Here is a 21,645-nt window from a genome sequence, read left to right as displayed (position 1 = left end):
GCAATCAATTTCCTTTAATTTTGTTGAAATAAGCGATTAAACATAATTTTTGACTGATTCACTTGCAAGTGAAAACGTCATCATCATTCTAACTGGTATTCATGTGAACTTCAAGTTAACCCCTAGCTAGAGATTGACAACGCATGCATTGTACGTGTACTGGTTATTTAAAGAAAAAGAATGTCAACAATGAAAGTGAAACTACGGTAAATCATTTGATTACTAATTCGATGCACATAAAACCATTCTTATATGGTTAAAAACAATGAGAAACATCTATTTTTTATCTATAAAATAAAATCAAACAGACCTATAAAAATGCAATTACACGTGTTGGTTTAATCTATTCGTATCTTTATTTTTGTTTACATCGCTTATATGGTCATCTGAGGTCAAATCGATAGTTAATTAGATGGCGTCTGGACTAAAATACACACGAAACGAACCTATATATTATCTACCCCATGCTCTGTAAACTGTTTATTTTAGACTTTTGATAGTTTGGATAAATGTTTTACATTGTTATAAACCAAATATGAGAATTTGAGTCAAATCGGTTACAATGAATTTGACAGCTAGTGCCCCTTTAATATTTTATTGAAAATCTTTGGTGTGCCGAGTAATTCAATAATCAAATTAAATAAATACTCGCAACTCTTACTCTTCATTTACATGTCTGATAGGCCTAGCCTGGGTATATTTTGTAATTGAAATCTTCATAAACCAAATCTGTATAAACCATAATATTTTTCCTCTTTCTAATTATATATATATACAGATAAAAAAAAAGAAGATGTGGTAAGATTGCCAATGATACATGCAGGTAACCAGAGAGGCCAAATGTACTAAATTAGTAATGAATAAGAAGTTAGCAACTAAGTAAGTCATCGTTCGAACTTAAACTATGCCTGAGCAAAACCCATACCGCATAGAAAGCTATATAAAAGTCGTTTGTATTTACAATTCAAATTGAAAATTTACGAACTAATTTAAGTACAAAACAATAAACGAAAATATAAATATGATACACAGTAAAAAGCGTCCCTTAGCTTACCTTAAAAGGGGCACTAGCTACAAAATACATAAGAAAATTAATTTATGATTCTTTTTTGTTAAATTATTAATGAAATTGAAATATATATATATAGTGAAATAATAATTCGCTATTAGCAGCCAGTATGGTTCAATTTTGTCAAAATAAGCTAAGAAAAAAAAAAAAATCGAGAATGAATTATTCACTTGCAAGTGAATAATTCGACCTCATTGAATCTGTATTCATGTGTACTTCAATGTAACCCCTTAGCTAGGGATGGATTATGCATGATTGACGTATGCTAGGCTGTTAAAAGAAAAGAATTTCAACATTGAAAGCGAAACAAAGCTAAGGTAAATCATTTGATTGGTTGGTTCTATCCACAAAAAAATTATTCTTATACAGGTAAAATCGGAAATTATCTTATTTTTTAACCTTAAAATTGAAATCAAACAGACATAGAAAAATCCATTTGCACAAGGTCCATATATAGATATAGGAAGATGTGGTATGAGTTCCAATGAGACAACTCCGCATCCAAGTAACAATTTATAAAAGTAAACCATTACAAGTCAAGGTACAGCCTTCAACACGGAGCTTTTGCTCACACTGAACAGCAAGCTATAAAGGGCCCCAGAAATTACTAGTGTAAAACCATTCATATATCTATGTATATGTATGTTTATATCGTGTTATGTGACCCTCTGTTGTTTTAGGTGTCATCTCGATAGTTAATTAGATAACGTCGATCTTGACTAAAATACAAACAAAACAAAGCTATATATTATCGAGCCCATACCAGTTAATGTTTTACATTGTTATAAATCTAATATGAAAATTTGAGTCAAATCGGTGACCACGAATTTGACAGCTAGTGTCCCTTAAATACGTATATTGTAAATATCATCTCAAAAATAATTTGTGCCTTTTGGATCAGCAAAATGTTTGTCCACGTAAACATTACTCCCTTTTAATGAACATAACCTGTGTCCTTCATGGCCAAAATATAGTGAATCTTGTTTGTAGTTGTCATTCTCTGTTTTATCTAGAAAAAATATTATCTTTGATATTTTACTTTCTCTGCTGGATGTATTATCTTGTCTTAACTCGAGGCGAAATGGTGATGTTTAAAATAAATTTGGTGTTTTCAGTCTTCATATATGTACATCAGTTGAATTTGGACACAAGTCTTAACTTCTATCAGCTAATATAAGTGCCAAAATCGTCAACGAATGCATTATATGACACAAAGACCAGTAAATTATTACATGTTATTGTCAGAATGACTGTAAATATGTTTTTACATAATTCATAATAAAAAGTTTGATAAATTGCACTTCACAAATAAAGAATTTTGATGTAAGAAGTGATTCCAACTATGAATCTTTAGTTTCTTAATGTATGATGCACCGACAGAGGTAACTTAACAATATGGTTTATGGTTCTACATGTCTAAATGTATCCTGCACCATCACAGGTAACTAAAACCTTGTAGTTGATGGTTCTATCATAAATGTTTTATGTCGATTTTGATCTCCTCCAGACTTCGGTCTACGAAATTCTCTGGATTTTTCTCTTGACATTTTCAATGGTGGTAAACGAAGACCGGTGTTGTTTCCCTTAAAATCATATCCAGTTGGGCTCCACGTCAAATCAAAAAGATTTTTTTGATATTGTCTATTTATAATGTTGTCAAGTGTCTTCTGAACTTTATCATAATCTACCAGTCTTCCGTCTTCCTTTCCGTCAGCAAGTAATTTTTGCACGTTACGCTGACGCCGAATTCTAGGGTGTGCTTCTTTAATTGTTTGTTCTATTTCATGTCTCAGAGACCGCAGACGGAGTCCGCCATACATCCCATAATTATATTCTGGTGAATTTATGAAGCAGTCACATATTTTGTGTTTTTTCATACATTTCTGTATACTACGAGCCTGAAGAAGTGATTCTCGAAATGGCTTGGCTCGTTGCCAAGTCCTATAGTTCAAATTTTGTTTTTCCTTACCAAGACATTTGGAATAAACATCGTTCTTTCGGGACAACATATCATTTTCAATCTGAGTAAGTTTTCTTGTTCTGCGAGTTATCTTGGACATATATGTAAGTCTCTTGTCTTGAAGAGTCGGTAAATTTTGAGTGTCCCCCATTATTTACACTTTTTAGTAGTCCATCTTCAACAGACAAATCTACAATATAGTAATTAAAAAAAAATAATGACAAAATAGATGATTTTTCAAATTTTAATAGCCGTCTATCGTTTACGGAGTAGATCCTTTTTTCTTTCAATTCCATATTTATTTGTATCAATTTTGTTAGTAAATATTTTTCAACTTATACGAAAAGAGAAGAACGAGGTTATCTAACTGTTAGTGTACTATCACTTGAAAAAGAACAAAACACTCAAAATAAGTGAAAATACTAAAGATTAGTAAACAATTAAATATAACTAAACAAAAATAAAAGAAATAAGAAAATGGAGTCTGTGCCTAATGCCTATACAAGGAATCGGTGCATTACGTTTGCGCGCATTACCATTACATTTGCGCGCAGCTTTTGCTTACATTTGCGCGCATTTTTTTGACAGGTAAACTCAGGTAAATACAGGTCATAATACTTTATTATTTATTAATTTGTTCAATTATTTACAAGTATCAGTACCCCTAAAGTTAGTCTAAGTCTCTTCTTAGGAAGGGAAAAAGGAGATAAAGCCGCATATTTTTTTTTCGATTTTCATATACAATTCAACAAGTCAAAGGTGTAGACAAAAGTTTAAGAAATCTGTGACATAGCCCATTTGTCATAACTTGAACTTAAGATATATATAACAGGGTTTTAAATTGATTTTAGAATTCAATATGAACAATATATAATTTGAATTAACAAACTATTTTCAAAATTAATATTTGATAGTCATATTTATTATTAAAATACCAATAAAGTATAGTCATTTATAATTTAATCAGTGTGTTAATATATATGAATTATTATTTTTACCTGAGATTACCTGTAAAATAAATGCGCGCAAATGTAATCAAAAGCTGCGCGCAAACGTAAAATATTTTAATCCCCAAATGCGCGCAAACGTAGTGCGCCCAAAGGAATACACATTTGTTTTTAATAATTAGAATCCAATTTATTTTCGGTTATTTATTTGTTTAAATGTTGCATATATTTCAAAGGAAATCAATCTTTAAAGATTTTATTCTCAAATGCAAAATAAACCTAGTAGGTCCATCACAGCACCCACAAGCTAGCGTAAACTGCAAACTGTACATCTACTTGCATGGAGATTGCTATACCGTTATGGATAATCTGTTTTACAGATGATAGCGGATATGTTCTAAATGTCGTTACTACAATCCCGCCCCCCTTTTCCCGAATGTGACCTACCGAATTAGACTTAGTACAGGATTTGTACTAACAACACGACGGGTGCCTCATGTGGGTAGGATTTGCTTACCCTTCCGGGCACCTGAGAACACCACAAGTTTTTGATGGGATTTGTGTTGCCGCAGTTAGTCTTTCGTTTACTATATTGTGTTTGTGTATTTTTGTTTGTCTTTTCCTTTTCACTATGGTGTTGTAAATAGATATAGGAAGATATGGTATGAGTGTCAATGAGACAGTTCTCCATCCAAATAACAATTTATAAAAGTAAACCATTTATTATTGAACCAGTTTCTTTTCGACTAATGAGTTTGAATGTCCCTCTTGTATCTTTTGCCTATCTTTGTTAATATTATGATAGACAGATAAATATACTCACAAAACAAAACAGAATAAATGTATTGACTAGCTTATAGTCTGTAGTGTAAGCATTTGAAAAATTGACATGTAAAAATGCATGTTAGCCAACTCTTTCAGAGACTTGTACAAAATGTGATGCCTCGTTCACACGTACATTTAATTCGACTGATTGAATTCGAATCGAATTCGCTAGTCGCGTTCACACACTCCTCTTTATTAATTCGAATTGATTCGAATTATCTAATTCGCATTAGAAATACGCTTTTGTCAATACGAATTAAAAGTTAACGTCGTTTGAACAGTAAAGCGAATTTGACGCGCATTGTAATTCGAATTAGAATTGACGTTAGGACGTAAAACGTTTTGAATGCGAATTAAACTAAATCGGAATTAGTTAATGCGAATCGAATTCGAATTACGTGTGAACTCAGCATAAAGTTGCACAAAAAGTATAAACTAGGTTTTGAAATTATTTTTAAAGTTTTGTCCACTACCCCATATGTTATGCTGCTATATATACCTCATATAAATTCTTGAAGGCTGAATTCCATTTATTGTTCCTCTAAACATTTTCCATCTTGTATTGTTTTATTAAAACTGTGTCCAGTGATCTGACACTGCAACCATTTTAAAGATCTGATTAAGAATTTATAACACGATTAATCGATTAAGTATGGTACTAGTAGAATTTGACAAATTAATCTCATTTAATATATTTATCCAGGGTAATCCTTTTAATCCTGTTCTAATTCAACAATAAATTCAAATGCTCTCATAGATTTAGAATATTGTATATATTTAAAAGAAAATATACCCACACCCCACTTTATTAATTTCGAAAACAAATGAATGTTTTTAGGTCAGTTTTTAAGCTCTTTTTTTATTTAGACAAACATATTAAGCTGACATAAAAATGTACATTAAGCAGTGAATTATGGAATTATGACAAACTTTAATTATACACATGTCTGACTCGGCATCAAGAAATATTCACACCTTCCAGCTCATCATTTATATCCAGTTTTCAATATTTATACTAAAGAAGGCAGTATATATGTATTTGAAATTATGTCCGTCTTCTTCTCTTGTATCCCGTTGCTCTGACTTGATATGATTGAAATAATTTTGTAGACCTTCCTTAAAATCCTTCTCAGATGATGGACGAATGCACCTTCTATTTCATCTCTTTATCTGAAAGCTTTGTGTGGATACATTAGGTTCACATGGACCTTGTTATATATATTTACGCTGTATCTGTTCTTAACCCCCTTATAGTACTTAAATGAAACTTTTCAAAAAGTAACCATATCAGGAGCCGGGGATAGAATTTTTGAAAGGGTTGGTGTAATTTGCAATAATTGAATATACCGCCGATCGGAGCAAGACGATTGTTTTGACGATTTTTTAAAAAATTTATACATATATATATCGTGAAAAACACAAGTTTGTTATCATTTTTTTGAGCGATCATATATATATTTATATCTGCAGCTCCAAACTTTTGATCCGTGTTGAAGGCCTTACTGTGACTTTGAGATGAAGAACGGCAATACAAGCGCTGTTCCGTTGCTTTTTGTGTTATTGGTAGATATCCCACGATCTTTCTTTTCTATGAAGGAATCAAGGTACCAATCTATGATAACTGAAAGCTAGATCAAATCTTATAATAACTAATAAAGAATCAATCATGTTTCATAGATCAGCACATAATTAAATGAATGCGTGTAAAGACATCATTATAAACGGCTTAAATGCACCGTCAAAATAAAAGTCTCGACAGGATGCATGACAGTCAGCATGGTCAGTATACTGCGTAATTCTATATAGGAATTAATTTTTAAGCCCGCAAGTGTTTGTAATTGTAAAAGAACACATCTTTTGTTACTAGTATATTTTAATTTATGATGAAAAAAAAAACAATTTAAGTTCATATGTAAACATCATTTAAAGATATTGTTACAGTGTTCAATTGATAACCTTTAAATAGTTTATTTCAAGGATCAATGTTTACATCGAGTCTATTTGTATAATATGTACATGCTCTATACAAGTCATGTAGTGTTTTTAAATGTGTATGTGAAGAGATGATTGATAGCTTTATTTTGATTAGATTTAATATTTTATAGCGTCCATTATTTTTTTTTATCTACATAGACAAACTTACGCTATAGTATATATTATATCTTTGTATAAAAATAAGAACAATAAAAAAATGTTGAGAAATCTTTCATAGATAAGATTAAGGTTTTTAAAATGCAACGTGTTTCATTCACTTGCTTCCCAATTCGGACTCCTCCGCTAGCGAAGCAAATAAAGGATTTGATCCATTTATATGGGTTTTGTCGCGTTTTATTAAAGTTTGGTGTCATTGATTTATACACCACAAGTATCCCGTTTCTATCACGGGAATCCAAACAGATCATATATCTTTTTAGAATATACCAGTTCACTGTAAAATAAAAAATAAAAAATATAAAGGCAAAATTGCTAATTATATTAGTTTCTTTATTAAATTCGAGATTCCTCCATGAGTTCATATAGATCTATTGCTCCAAACTTAAAACAAGTTTTCCATAAATTAACCTAGCTAAGTTAACGTTCAGACCATTTTAATTAAAGACACTTATCAGTTTCATGTACTTGCGCAATGGAGCGATCTTTGAAGCATATTCTAAAATATTTTTAGGATACCAAATTGTCTTAACATCACCATGTTATGTTCCTTGTCTATTATAAGGCATATGGTATCGGCATCATTATCCTGATTTCCACAATGAGTACATGTGGCACGACAAACGGCTCAACGGGTCTGCATTGTTATGTGAGTTATAATTGTATCTCGATTATGGCATATTCATTAAGGAAAATATCACCTCAAGCTATATTGCCATATCTGCCCAAGTTAAGATGCCACCTCAAAGAGCTATATGGTCTGTCCACCCTTACATCGACTTAAGTATATACTTTAATAATGACATGCCAAGAAATCCTCGCTAAAAATTCCGGTCGACCTCCTACGGCAGTCATTAGTGGCTAAAGATTTGATTTTATTCAAGAAATTAATTTATGACCTTCATGTCAGTACGTGTCGCTTAGAACACGGCCATATACCAAATGGTCAATATCAATCATCCATGTAATTTGCTCTATGGGATATTTGCAGAATTTCAACGGAGGCAATTTATTGGCATGGTTAAATTTTTTATTTAGTTAGGAAAGTTTTTTTTTTAAAAGCGAAAACTTTATAGTATATTTCTTTCTTTTAAGGTGGAGACGTTAGACAGACAACGTGTATATAACGAAGGAATACACACGATGTATATTTCTTTTGTCATTGTAGGAAGTTGACGTTTCGATCACAGTTCACGAGCAGTGCATGCTTTGGATTTAACATAGGCGGATCCCCCTTTCGTGGGAAAAATTTGGTTGATTATATAGGGAATCATTGAAGCATGATTGGAGCCCCCCCCTTAGGAAAAGTTCTGGATCCGCCACTGTCTAATTTATCCTGTGTAACTCAGTTTAAAACACGATAATTGATTATTTTCTTACAATGTACATTTCTCAATAGCAGCTTGTAACACAAATTTTAATATAATATAGGAGCAGACATTTTAGTGTAGGATTTCATTGATATTAACGGACCTAGAGAGAGATTTTTACGGCATTGCAATTTCTTTTCTCTACGGAAATTCTTGGGAGGTAGCTGCACAACGTTGTTTTGTGAAGTTTTAATACATGTATGCCCTGCTGACTGCAAATCCTTAGGTCGATTGGACTAGTAGTTTCAGAGTATATCAGATAACTTGCAAGCATGTGGATTTTTTTTAGAAGAGATCTATGTAAATACAATATTAAAGAGAAAAAAAACGAGTTGTCGTTCTTCTCCATTGAAAGGATAGATAGCACCCAGCTTCATTCAACAGTTGTAAGTGGAAGGTAAAAACAAATAGGGGGAGGGGCAAACGGAGGTCACAGGAGGGGGGGGGGGCACATTTTAAAAAATAAAACGGTACATACAAATGGTTAAAAACGCCGTTTTACAATATGAATCAATTGCTTAAAAAAAAAGAGATTGTAAACGGTCTTCTCCCTTAGTAAAAATGATTGATTTCTAAGTGTGTTTGTTTGTTTGTTTGTTTCTTTCTGCAAGGGGTTCAGATTATTGTGTTACCTGAATAAATACATGCTAACATTAATTTAACTGGGTATCATGGCCGCGCCTTAAATCGACATTTATGACCCCGATTGCGCGCCATACAATGATAGGGATGTTGTAAACAGTATTGAATTCAATAAATTTGCTCATCCTTTAAAATGTACCGTGGCGACTGGGCGTGACAATTCTTACTTGCTTGGTGTGTACACGTGATTTAAGTATACCTGGAACAATCAATATGTTTAGCTATATTAGTTTATATAAATCTAATAAAAGTGTATCCGCTTTCCAGCCGATTATTAAGTTTCCTCAACTTTAGTACGACGGCAGCAACAGTAGATGTAATACAGTATCAATGTAAATTTATACATTCTGGCGCGAAAAGCAGTTACCTCCCTTATCAACCGGAAGTAAATATGTTCTGTTGTAAACAGGTTGAATTTGTGACAGATAAACAACGATTTATGCTTTGACAGTGTTGTAGAATGAGTATTTGCTTCAGTTCACAGACTGATAATGTCCGGGTAAGCATTTTGATTCTTTTAAGTTAATAGGAATATGATGAAATGTTTCCTTCTGTAATACGGTAATAGCATAGCTCATTATAATATCAGGAACCTCGATAAACATTACCGTCAGAGGAGTATGTATTAATAATCGCAGTTATTAATCTATAAACTGTTTAGGGCCTAGAAAAATCTTTGTAAATATGGCATAAATCCTCTTTTGTACATTCTTTTAACTACAAGTGATTATTAAGTAGCAGAACTATTTTTATTCTCCAAACAACCATGACAACATGAGACTGTAATATTAATCCGTGAGTGCCAGTGGCGGATCCAGAAATTTGTATTAGAGGGGACCAACTGACTGCCTTAGAGGGAGTTCGCTCTAGTCAGACTTCAGTGATTCCGTATATAATCCACCAAATTTTTCCCACCAAAAAAGCCCCCCCCCCCCCCTTTCAATGTGACTCTGTTAATCGTAAACACGATACAACGTTTAATATGGTGTCATATTTCAAAGATTCATTTGTTTTGGTTAAGACTGGAGTAAATTGAAAGTGAAAGTAAAATGTAAACACTTAATGTATCTGTAAATCTTATAAATTCTCTTAGTCAGCATTTTTTTTTTTATCGAAAATCATGAGAACTTTGTTCCTGTTTGTTTTTAAATGATGGAACTTCTGCTTGCTCTCAAGTATAATGGTTATGTGATGGTTATCGACTTTCGACATGTTTGTATTATACATACATATACAATTGATCATACTTAAGATTGTAGTTTTAAGTTTATATTACATGTGTTACAACATGGAAATAGAGTAAGATTGTTGAAAATAGACTTGGCATCCTACCAAAATGATCAAATACATCACATGCATGTGAACACATAGAAAAGACACGTTTAATTTTCTAAAGATTTATTTATAAATTCTAGTAGTTGTGCAGTAAATACGATCTTCATATTAAAGGTGTCATTTCTACTTGTATTCTAATGTTTGCTTGCTGTCTCATTGCACTTGCTATGACGTTACGCACGTTATTGCGTCAATACCGTGTAATCAACCAGTCCACACTAATAAATAGCTTTTCTATAAAATCATAACAGTTAAGTTATATAAAACTTATATCCATAGACTAGACAGGTAAATACTATTCCGAAAAAAGTACAAATTGTTTTATCATATTTTACTTTAGTCTAAAATAAGGACAACATATTGACAAAACGTCAAAAATATGCGTGTCAGACGTAACAACTATACGCATAATCACTTTAGCAGGGGTGTTTGTGTTCTTCAAAATAGTGTTATATCCACGAAAATTCGAATGAATGATATGCTCCATATATAAAGTATAACAATATTACTGGATATGTGTTTCTGATACGACCAACGCTATTTTTTGGCAAAAACAAATAGTGTTCATATTGGTCAGATTTTGGAAGATGTTAAGTTATCAAAATTTATAGGTTTTGAAATATAAGATTATATGATATTTCGTTTGTGTAAATTCGGCTCACATATGTTCATACATAGACCATATCAAAATCGAATTTTTGGAGCACTCGCACTACATATAAAAATGCAACGGCTTCTGGCAAATGTCTTGCAAGATGTCCAATGTCGGATTTCGCCGTTTTTTACAAAAAAGTTGTCATTTGCGACGTTATTTATTAAAAATTTAGATTAGTTGCATGCTAAATAGTCCATTTCCGTAATTGTGCTTTAACTTTACAAAACAGCTTCATATTTTTTGATAACTTGCGTAGTCAAAACGACTTCGTTTTAAAAGAAATGAAATGTCTTGCAAGTTTGTCCACTGGACGATTTTCGTACGTTTTCAACGTTGTCGATTCGGGGTACGCTATTTATGGTGGATCATCTGTATATAGTTCCTCAGATAGAATTTTCTTGATAGTCAAATACTATCAACAAGACCACAAAGCATCATTAAAAAAAAATCCGATGACTGGATTTGTTCGTTTAGATGAGGTTCTTAAGTTGTGAAAAAGTTTTGTATCACAAATCTTGAGGATAACAAATCATCTTTATCAAATTTTCAAATTTGGGAAGCGTAAACTGACTGCGATTTTTTTTTTCAAATTTGGGAAGCGTAAACTGACTGTGATTTTTTTTTTATTTCTCTGCAATAAGATTCATGTGTATAGAATTGAAAGTGAAAATAAAATTGGGCCTAAAGCGTGGCTATATACCTCTCCACATCATACAAAGCTTGTAAACATATGAAATGAATTATAATTAACCTTTTTTCTGACAATCGTTTCATTTCATAATCTAATATTGTACCGCTAATAAAGAAAGTATAGTGAATTTTATAAGCAAGACCCGTTTAACTTGTTATTCTCGACAAACTTTTTATATTAAAGCAAAATATATATCCTCCTCCTTTTCGGATCTAAATGGGAAAACATTGCACTTTAATATGTTTTATGTCAATTGATCTTTGGTAGAGAGTTGTCTCATTGGCACTCATCATACCGTATATATCTTCTCATTTCATAAAGATATGCATTACCCAAATACGATATATTTTGTTGTTTGTTGCTTACGTTACCTTCATTGGGAAATATTCAATGCATATTCAGTACAACAAACATTATAAGAAGTATCCATATTGGTGCAAAACAAAAATTGCAAGCGAAATACAAAACTTATCCCAAATAATCGGTAATCGCCGTAAAACGTAAAAATTTGACGTTACCATTTGAGACGCAATATCGTGCTTAACGTCTATATCTTATTTCTCATACTGATTAACTTAAAAGACGAAATTACTAGTCTTCGGGAAAGTGACTGATTAAATGCCTACAGACATACATGCATGTACAATTTTAATCTTCGACATGATACGAAATTTTGATACATTTTAAAGATTTCCGTGATTCTTATACTTCACTTTGTTTTGAACATCGATTCGACGTCCTACATTGAATCAAAGACATATTTGTCTCTGGTGGAATTAATATTCGAGAATATTTGAAAAAGCAAACGATATGTAACAGTTACACACAACGTATATTACATTAAGAATGTATGTTATCTTTGTCATGCCTGTACGTGTAATACACTATTATGTAAAATAAGATTAGACACAATTACTTTTTGTCGAGGCTTTCGACTTTTGTCGAAAAAGCGAGACATAGCGATCCTACATTCCATCGTCAGTGGCGGCGGCGTCCACAAATATTCACTCTCACTGTAGTTTAAGTTTTTGAAATTCAAATAACTTTCTTAAATTATCCTGGATTTCTACCAAACTTGGACAGAAGCTTGTTTGTAACCATTAGATAGTATTCAGAAGTAAATTTTGTAAAATAAAATTTCCTGTTTTTCCGTATTTTACTTATAAATGGACTTAGTTTTTTTTTGCCAGAAAACATTACATTCACTCTCATGTCTGTGGTTAAAGTTTTTAAAATAATAAAAACTTTCTTAAACTATCACGAATGTGTACCAAACTTGGAAAGAAGCTTGTTTATGACCATAAAAGAGTATCCAGAAGTATCTTTAGAAAGAAAAAAAAAATTCTTCTGTTTTTTCTTATAAAGTCCTATAAATGGACTTAGTTTTACTGCCAGGAAACATTACATTCACTCCGTGGTTAAAGTTTTTTCAATTTTAATAACTTTCTTAAACTTAACCCGAATAATTCAGTCGTTATATTCCGCTGATCTACGAAGGCTACATAAACACGTCATCCTCGATAAAGACCGTCAACCGGAAAATTCACACCGCTATGCAATATGGGAATTTTTTACTAAGTTGGCAGTAACTCGAATGATTCAGCGCCCTCTATCGGTCAGTGTCCTCTCGAATGTAACGTTCGATAGTGAGTCGGAATATAACGACTGGATTATTCGGGTTAAGTTGGCAGCTAAAGAAGGACGAGTTCCGGGTGTTAATTGATGTTAAGAAATTATTATCGGATTTATGTTAATTAAAAGCACGTGTTTGATAAGACAATTACAAGACAGTTGCGCAGACTCATTATCCTGATCGCCGCCGATTGGCTCTCTCTCACAGAGAGCAGGCGACGCGGCCAATGATCATAAGGAGTTCAAGCCAAGCCCTCGTGTGGGAGAAAATCGGACACGGAAAGGGCTTGAATTATTCGAGTTATCTTAAACTATCCTGGATTTGAACCAAACGGTCTGTACAGAAGCTTGTTTATGATCAAAAGCTAGTATCTAGAAGGAAATTTTGTTTAACTTTTTTTTACCTGTTTTTCCGTATTTTACTTATAAATGGACTTTTCTTCCAGTTAACATTACATACAGTATGCATTTAAAGTTTTTAAAACATTAATTAGATTCATAAACTATCCTGGATTTTTACCAAACTTGGACGAAAGCTTCTTACAATCAAAAGATAGTATCGAGAGGAATATTTTAATGAATTTTATTCCTCATTTTTGTGATGAACAGGAAAAGTAGGCGAGACACTGGGTTCCGCGGAACCCTTACGAATTTGTTTAATATATAAAACTTATGAAATAAAGAATGGGATAGAGAAGAGGTTATATGCCCTTCCCCGAATGATTAAATATAGCTTAATCAAGAATGATGTATATACATGTGACATTGAGATCATATAACTAGATTAATTAGGGGTTCAAGTTAGCTGAAAGAAGTATGTTGATTTAAACAAAACTTCCTATTTACATTTATTCATATTAACTCCCAATTAACACTCCTTCATTGATATATTAGAAATAAGTTGTTGAAATTTTTCATTTGAATGTTTGATCAATTTTGATGTTTTCTTTTTTAGCCTCCTTGATGCCATTACCGGAAACAATGTCCAGTTACTGAGAGCAATTCTTCTAGAACATCAATACAGCCAAGCAGATTTAAAAGATGGTTTGTTTTTCGCTTGTGGTAGTGGTAACATCGACTGCGCTGTTGCTATTTTAGAGACTGGGATACCACCAAATGTCCACAACAACGAGGAATATACACCTTTAACTCTCGCATCCAGAGGAGGACACAGTGCAACTGTCGATCTCCTAATTAGATGGAATGCTGATGTCAATCTTGCAGGTGGTTCCATAGGAAATAGTCCGTTGCATTATGCTTCAAATGATGGTTATTTGGAAATATGCCGTCTTCTAATAGATTCGAAATGTGACATAAACATGTGTAACTCACGTGCAGATACACCGCTAATTTTAGGCTCAACAAATGGTCATTTGGGAATAGTTGAGTACTTACTCGAGAAAAACGCGTCTGTTAGGCGTAGAGGTTACCATGAAAGAACTGCACTTCATTGTGCAACTGAAAATGGTCACTTAGAAGTTTGCCGTCTTCTTATAAATGCAAATGCTGATCTCGAGGAAGAAGATACATTCGGTAACACACCTTTAATATGTGCAGCTGAAAAGGGATTTGTGGAAGTTTTAAGACTGCTTCTTCGTCACAATTGCGATGTTAATCGAATGAGTCATAGTGCTGCCACTGCCCTACATTTTGCAGCACAACATGGTGACGTTGAGGTCTGTTGTCTTTTACTAGATGGAGGAGCAGAAATAGATGCTCAAGATATACGTAAATTTACACCATTGATGATGGCATCCCTGAATGGTCATGATGAAATAATAAATCTATTGGTTAATAGAAAATGTAATGTAAATATGGCTGCCTACAACAAGAGAACAGCCCTCCATCTAGCAGCAGAAAGAGGTAACCTTCAGTGTTGTAAAGTATTACTGAAGGCCGGGGCAAACATAGATGCTCAAGACTCACTAGGCTGCACACCGATCTATAATGCCGCCATTAAAGGCCAGGCCAGTATTGTCCGCTTCTTCATATCAAATGGTGCTGATTTGGTTGTCCGACCGAAAAACGGAAATTCTCTTCTTCATTTCGCAGCTTCAGGAGGTAGCATGGAATGCTGCCAGGAACTAATAAATTCTGGATTTGATGTTAATGCTCAAAATCGAGATGGCATAACGCCATTGATATCAGCCGTGAACGGCAAGCAGATAAAGGCGGCACGATTTTTGCTCGATGCTGGTTCAGATACGAACTTTAAAGGTTTACATGGAATGACGGCACTCAATGAAGCTGTTTTTTACAACTGTCCACAGCTTGTTGCCTTGCTTCTAGAACGTGGTGCTGATCCAGACATTGAAGATGATGCCGGAACATTGCCGCTTTGGTTTGCTGTTGACGGCTTTAGTATTGAATCTGTTAAATTGTTGTTGAATGCAAACTGTAGGTACAATGTACACTCAACATTAAGTAGCTACTGTGGACCATGTAATCCTATAGAACATGCCGTCCACAAAAAGAAAAGGCAGGTTCTTCGTTATTTAGTCGCTGCTTACTGTGAAGAAACTTTAAATATTTTGAGAAATCACATGCCTGTCATAGAGAAAATGACCGCGTTAGAACCGGACATGGTCGATTATACTAGAAACCTTGCTGCAGTTCCGCGTCCTTTGACAGAGTACTGCCGAAATCGTATACGAAGCTGTTTGGGAAGGCAGACCAATCTTCCAAAAATAGTAGACAAGCTCAATCTACCGACATCAATCAAAACTTTCATTCTATTTGGGGAACTGGATACCGAGTAAATAGACTAGTCAACACTTTTCTTAGACGCGTTAGTATATGTATGTATGCATGTTTAAACTTATGAAACATGCAGTATACTTAAAAAGAAACTTTACTTTACTTGATTTTCATAAGTTTTCAGCTTGCTTATCCAACTGTACAATGTGCATTTTCAAGGTCTTTATTTGCATTTTTGTTATCGCAATAATTCGTTGTTACATGTAATTTGATGACTGACCATCGTGCATTTAATTTTTCTAAACAAAACACAACTCGGGAAATATATGTTCGACATGAAGCGGTCTATCGCACACTGCTCAAAGCGTATCCTAGTAAGTTACTCGAATACATTAACTTTATGTTCCAAGATGCTGTGTCGTATACCGCTCAGCTGTATTACCGTATATGGCACTTCCAACTACAAGTGAAAGCTTTGTTTGAACCTCTGAGATTGGAGGGATAAAAGCTGGACGAACTTGGTTTGCGTTCTTCCAATATACATTGTATTATACAGAAATGAGCAAACATTTAAAAGAATATATAGTCGGACCTTATACACACTTGCAAATTAAAAGCTCCCCTAGTATAGTGCACTTCATCATCGGTGTAATTAGCCTTAAACTGCTCAAATTACAAAAAGCTCAATCGTCAAAAAGATAGCAGTTTATTGAATATCAAAATCTGGCATATCTTACAATAAAAGAAGTACCTATTAAAAGACCAAAAAAACGAAGCTGTGTGCTTAAGATCAGAATTAGTTAAAATATGAAAATATTTAATTCTCTTTTTATTCCAGTGGCAGCTAGTAGGTCAAAAGTATGTCATTAAGGACAAAATGAACACAATTATACAATTATATACACCATTGACCAATTTTTTTCAGACACCTTTGGCGACTACTACCATTGTATCAGTATTTTTGTTTTATCTAGTTACTGTGATTTATATATGGTTGGTTGGCAACATCATTGAATACAATGTTTCAAATTTGATATAAACTATACGTAGGGATAGTTGTTGCCAATTTGAGAGTTGGCAGTTATGCCAACTTGAATAATGAGAAGCCCTCACATTGGTTACTTTGGGTGGAGCTAGAAAAAAAAATCCGTTTTAATAGAGTTATGCACAATATTCTAAAAGAGAACACAAGTTTCTTACATTTGTAGTATCAAAGTATTATACACTTGCATAACTGGGACCAATGAATAATAGACTAGTCCCGTATCGATCATATAGCAAATTTCTAATTTTTATATCCGAACTATCACAATTCTACATTTAAGCTAGCTAGTCGTCGTTATTTGGAGAAATCGAACTATGATGCGTTATGAATTAAAAAAAAAAATGGAGCTGTGTTAACAGTACACTGATTTCCTTCATATTTCAGAGATGTATTTAATATTTCAATGTTGTGACTTAAAAAATATATTGAAGGTTAAAGTTTAACAGATTTTTCTCAGAAGAAAATTTTTAAGAACAGGAGCATCTGTCCAACTTCATATTGCATGTTTTTCTAATATATTTCAATGTTTTAAAAAAAAAATCATAAACAGCTGTTGTTACAAATGTGGCTTAACCATACTAGCATGTACCAATTTTTAGATGTCTGCAAATATTATTGTTACTGATATATTTACTTGTTAAGCTTTTTTGCAGTTTATAACCTTTTGAATTTTTAAAATGAACATATCTTTTAATGCTGTACGTGTTATATGATAATCAAATAAAGATGATAAAATGTTCACTTTTCATTCAGTGGTGGAAAATAAACATCGAATAAATTTCAGGTCTGGAAACAGCTTTATACGTTCTTCTCATAGAAACTGACATTACAAAAATTCTTAGTTCAATCATTATAAAGTGGCAAATTCTTTCTCGCTTTTGGAAAGTCTCTCAATCTCCCCTTAGTTTTACTTTTGGTAAACGACTCGTCTTCTTTATTCATTCCACGTTATGGACATTAAAATCATATGTGTGTCTTGTTGTTCACATGCAATATCACAAAAAAGGCGGTAATAAATCCAACTGAAACCAATGTTTCTTGTTTGACTAAGCTCATAGAAAACACTATGTGCTACTGTGTTTGTTATGAATCGCTAGAAGTTTGAGAAAAAAACCTGACCGTTTAGAAATTAACAGCGATCCTTTTATGCCTTCAATTAAAGGATGACAACTACATGGACGACGTGTCCAACATATAACCTAGGGGTCGAACCACAGTTTTGGCTAAAATTTAACTAAAGCATATATAGAAAACAGACGAGGAAAAGATGGTCAAGACTTACCATTGTTTCAAAAAACTATATGAGCTAACTAAAAATAGTAAATTGCTAAAAGGATCATCAGTATTACAAGACGTAACCACCCTTAACATTATAGAAGAACCTAGTTACTCTTTTATAGCTCACCTGGCCGAAAGGGCCAAGTGAGCTTTTCTCATCACTTGGCGTCCGTCGTCGTTAACTTTTACAAAAATCTTCTCTGAAACTACTGGGCCAAATTTAACCAAACTTGGCCACAATCATCATTGGGGTATCTAGTATAATAAATGTGTCCGGTGACCCGGCCAACCAACCAAGATGGCCGCCATGGCTAAAAATAGAACATAGGGGTAAAATGTAGATTTTGGCTTATAACTCTGAAACCAAAGCATTTAGAGCAAATCTGACATGAGGTAAAATTGTTAATCAAGTAAAGTCTTATCTGTTATGAAATTTTTAGATGAATCGGACAACCGGTTGTTGGGTTGCTGCCCCTAAATTGGTAATTTTAAAGAAATTTTGTCGTTTTTGGTTATTATCTTGAATACTATTATAGATAAAGATAAACTGTAATTAGCAATAATGTTCAGCAAAGTCATATCTATAAATGAGTCAACATGACCAAAATGGTCAGTTGACCTCTTCAGGAGTTATTGCCCTTTATAGTCATTTTTTATCAATTTTTCATAAATTTTTGTAATCTTTTACAAAAATCTTCTCTGAAACTACAGGGCCAAATTTAACCAAACTTGGCCACAATCATCATTGGGGTATCTAGTTTAAAAAATGTGTCCGATGAACCCATCTGTGAACCAAGATGGCCGACATGGCAAAAAACAGAACATAGGGGTAAAATGTAGATTTTGGCTTATAACTCTGAAACCAAAGCATTTAGAGCAAATCTGACACGAGTTAATTTGGTAATCACGTCAATATCTATCTGAAACTTTTAGATGAATTGGACAACCGGTTGTTGGGTTGCTGACCACCCAATTGGTATTTTTTAAAGACATTTTGCTGTTTTTGGTTATTATCTTGAATATGGTTATAGATATAGATAAACTGTAAACAGCAATAATGTTCAGCAAAGTAAGATCTACAAATAAGTCAACATGACCAAAATGTTCAGTTGACCCCTTAAAGAGTTATTGCCCTTTATAGACAATTTTTAAAATTTGTAATTTTTTTAACAAAGAAGGCAAAGTTCATTATAGATAGAGATAATTGTAAGTAGCAAGAACGTGCAGTAAAGTAAGAACTTTAAAAACATCACAATCACCAAAACACAACTTTGTCATGAATCCATCTGTGTCCTTTGTTTAATATGCACATAGACCAAGGTGAGCGACACAGACTCTTAAGAGCCTCTAGTTTTTAATTATGTCAGTTATTGCAACTGAAATATCGGTTAATATTTAACAGTTATTGTGAAAATTATAGGAGTTAGTTTTGAAAGTGTAAAATGCAAAAAGGTCCGCACAAGACCTCTAAACTTCTCACCGGTTGAAACTTTTAAACACTTCGATTTTTGGAATTTTGATAACTACGAAAAGACAATGATATATATGGGAATACGTTTAACTGCATTTCAGCAGCACATGTTAAAATCTTGAAAAGATGATCGAGTCTAGAAATAAGGTCCCATGAAACTCTTGGGAAATAACAAACCACAATTACAAAGCTTGTATTGCGTTTCTCCATAATAACAGTCCATGGACGATTTCATATAAACCGTCCGGGCGAATTTTGTGACAAAATCAACAGAATTACTGCTAGGATAGAAAAAAATAATCAAACAAACAATACAATAACTTCCATGAATTTTCTATGCAATTCCAATATCGTCCAGTATCCAAAAAGAAGGTCAAAGCATAGCACAACAGGTAAAAAGGTGAGTATTGTATGCACAGGTTTACATACTCACATTGCACAACAGCTAAACAACTATACTACAAATGGATAAACAAATAGCAGAATTTTTCAAATAGCACAGAAGAAAGATTCACTATTGGTAATGCTTTACAAAGAACGCGAAAAGTTTGCAATGCCTATGATTAATAAATGATTTCTAAAAACAAAAAAGACAAATAAGGCATTCAAATCCGAAGTTTCCAATTTCCATCCCACAAAACAGTACTGAAAAGAATCCTTTTCCCCCTTTGAAAACAATAATCGACCAGAACACATATCAAACAAATCGTTCATCTGTAATTTTCATTTTCCCTCTATTTTTAATTTTTAATTTTGTATATATATATTATCCATGTCTTGTAAGTTATCCTGCGACACAATCTTCAATTTGTTGAAGGCGGTCACTAAATGGTAGAAGATTGGTTGGTGTTTAATGCCACTTTCAACACTTTTGTGCCAAATTGTTGGCGGTCAGTTTTTGTCGAGCCCGAGAAAGCTCGTCATAGGGATAGTGATCCGGAGGCGGCAGCTTTATATTTTAGAAGGTGGAAGAGCTGGATGATTCATACTTTGTACATATGTTACGAAATTTCTGTCATATGTTCATTGTCCTTGACCTCATTTCAGCGACTAAAAAGTAATCATAAGTTCTCTCTTATTATGAGAGTGATAGGACAATTATATTTGGTATATGCGTGCGTACCTTGCAAGGTCCGCATGCCAGTCATACAGTTTTCACTTGACCTCGTTTCATGGATCAGTGAACAAGGTTAAGTTTTATTGGTCATGTCCATATCTCAGATACTATAAGCAATAGGTCTAGTATATTTGGTGTATAGAAGGTCAAGGATTGCAAGGTGTACATGGCCAACTGGCAGGTGCCATCTGACCTTGACCTCATTTTCAGGGTTCAGTGGTTATAGTAAAGTTCTTGTGTTTTGTTTGTTTTCTTGTACGGTATGCAATAGGTCTACTATATTTGGTGTATGGAATGATTGTAAGGGGCACATGTCCAACTGACAGGTATCATCTGACCGTGGCCTCATTTTCATGGTTCAGTGGTCAAAGTTAAGCTTTTGGGTTTTTGTCTTTCTTTCTTATACTATTTGCAAAAGGTCAACTATATATGTTGTACGGATATATTTTAGGATACACATGTCAGTCTCGTAGATTTTGTTTGACCATGAACTCATTTTCATGGTTTTTACTTACTTTATTTGTTGTAAGCTGTACACGTCTGCCATGTATGGTTCATCTGACATTGACTTCATTTTCATGGTTCATTGTAATGTTTTGTTTTCAATGTTAATATAAAAAAGAAGATGTGGTATGATTGCCAATGAGACAACTGTCCACAAGAGACCAAAATGACACAGACATTAACAACTTAAGTCCGTTTCTCCGAAGCTATAAGCAATAGGTCAACTATATGTAGTGTATTGAATGATTGAAAGGTG

At 33.3% G+C, this 21,645-nt stretch overlaps 2 protein-coding genes across 3 annotated transcripts in view; one reads left to right on the top strand and one right to left on the bottom strand.

Moving 5' to 3' along the window:
* The window catches only part of LOC139517441 (alpha-2A adrenergic receptor-like), a 541,200-nt gene that overhangs the window by 389,348 nt on the left and 130,207 nt on the right, over positions 1–21,645 (bottom strand). The window lies entirely within an intron of this gene.
* LOC139517410 (ankyrin-1-like) lies at positions 9,315–17,758 on the top strand. Of its 2 annotated transcripts, XM_071308396.1 has the most exons (3): positions 9,315–9,463; positions 14,233–16,065; positions 16,900–17,758. In XM_071308396.1, exons 1-2 carry the CDS (start codon positions 9,456–9,458, stop codon positions 16,034–16,036), a joined length of 1,812 nt encoding a protein of 603 aa, XP_071164497.1. In that variant the 5' UTR covers positions 9,315–9,455; the 3' UTR covers positions 16,037–16,065; positions 16,900–17,758. The 2 variants fall into 2 exon arrangements, with proteins under 2 accessions (XP_071164497.1, XP_071164496.1); XM_071308395.1 differs by lacking the exon at positions 16,900–17,758 and having other exon boundaries at positions 14,233–16,745.

This window comes from Mytilus edulis, chromosome 3 (assembly GCF_963676685.1).
Source record: "Mytilus edulis chromosome 3, xbMytEdul2.2, whole genome shotgun sequence".
NCBI lineage: Eukaryota > Metazoa > Mollusca > Bivalvia > Mytilida > Mytilidae > Mytilus > Mytilus edulis.
The sequence above is the reverse complement of the archived record's forward strand: the minus strand, read 5'-3'. Positions and strand labels throughout refer to the sequence as shown.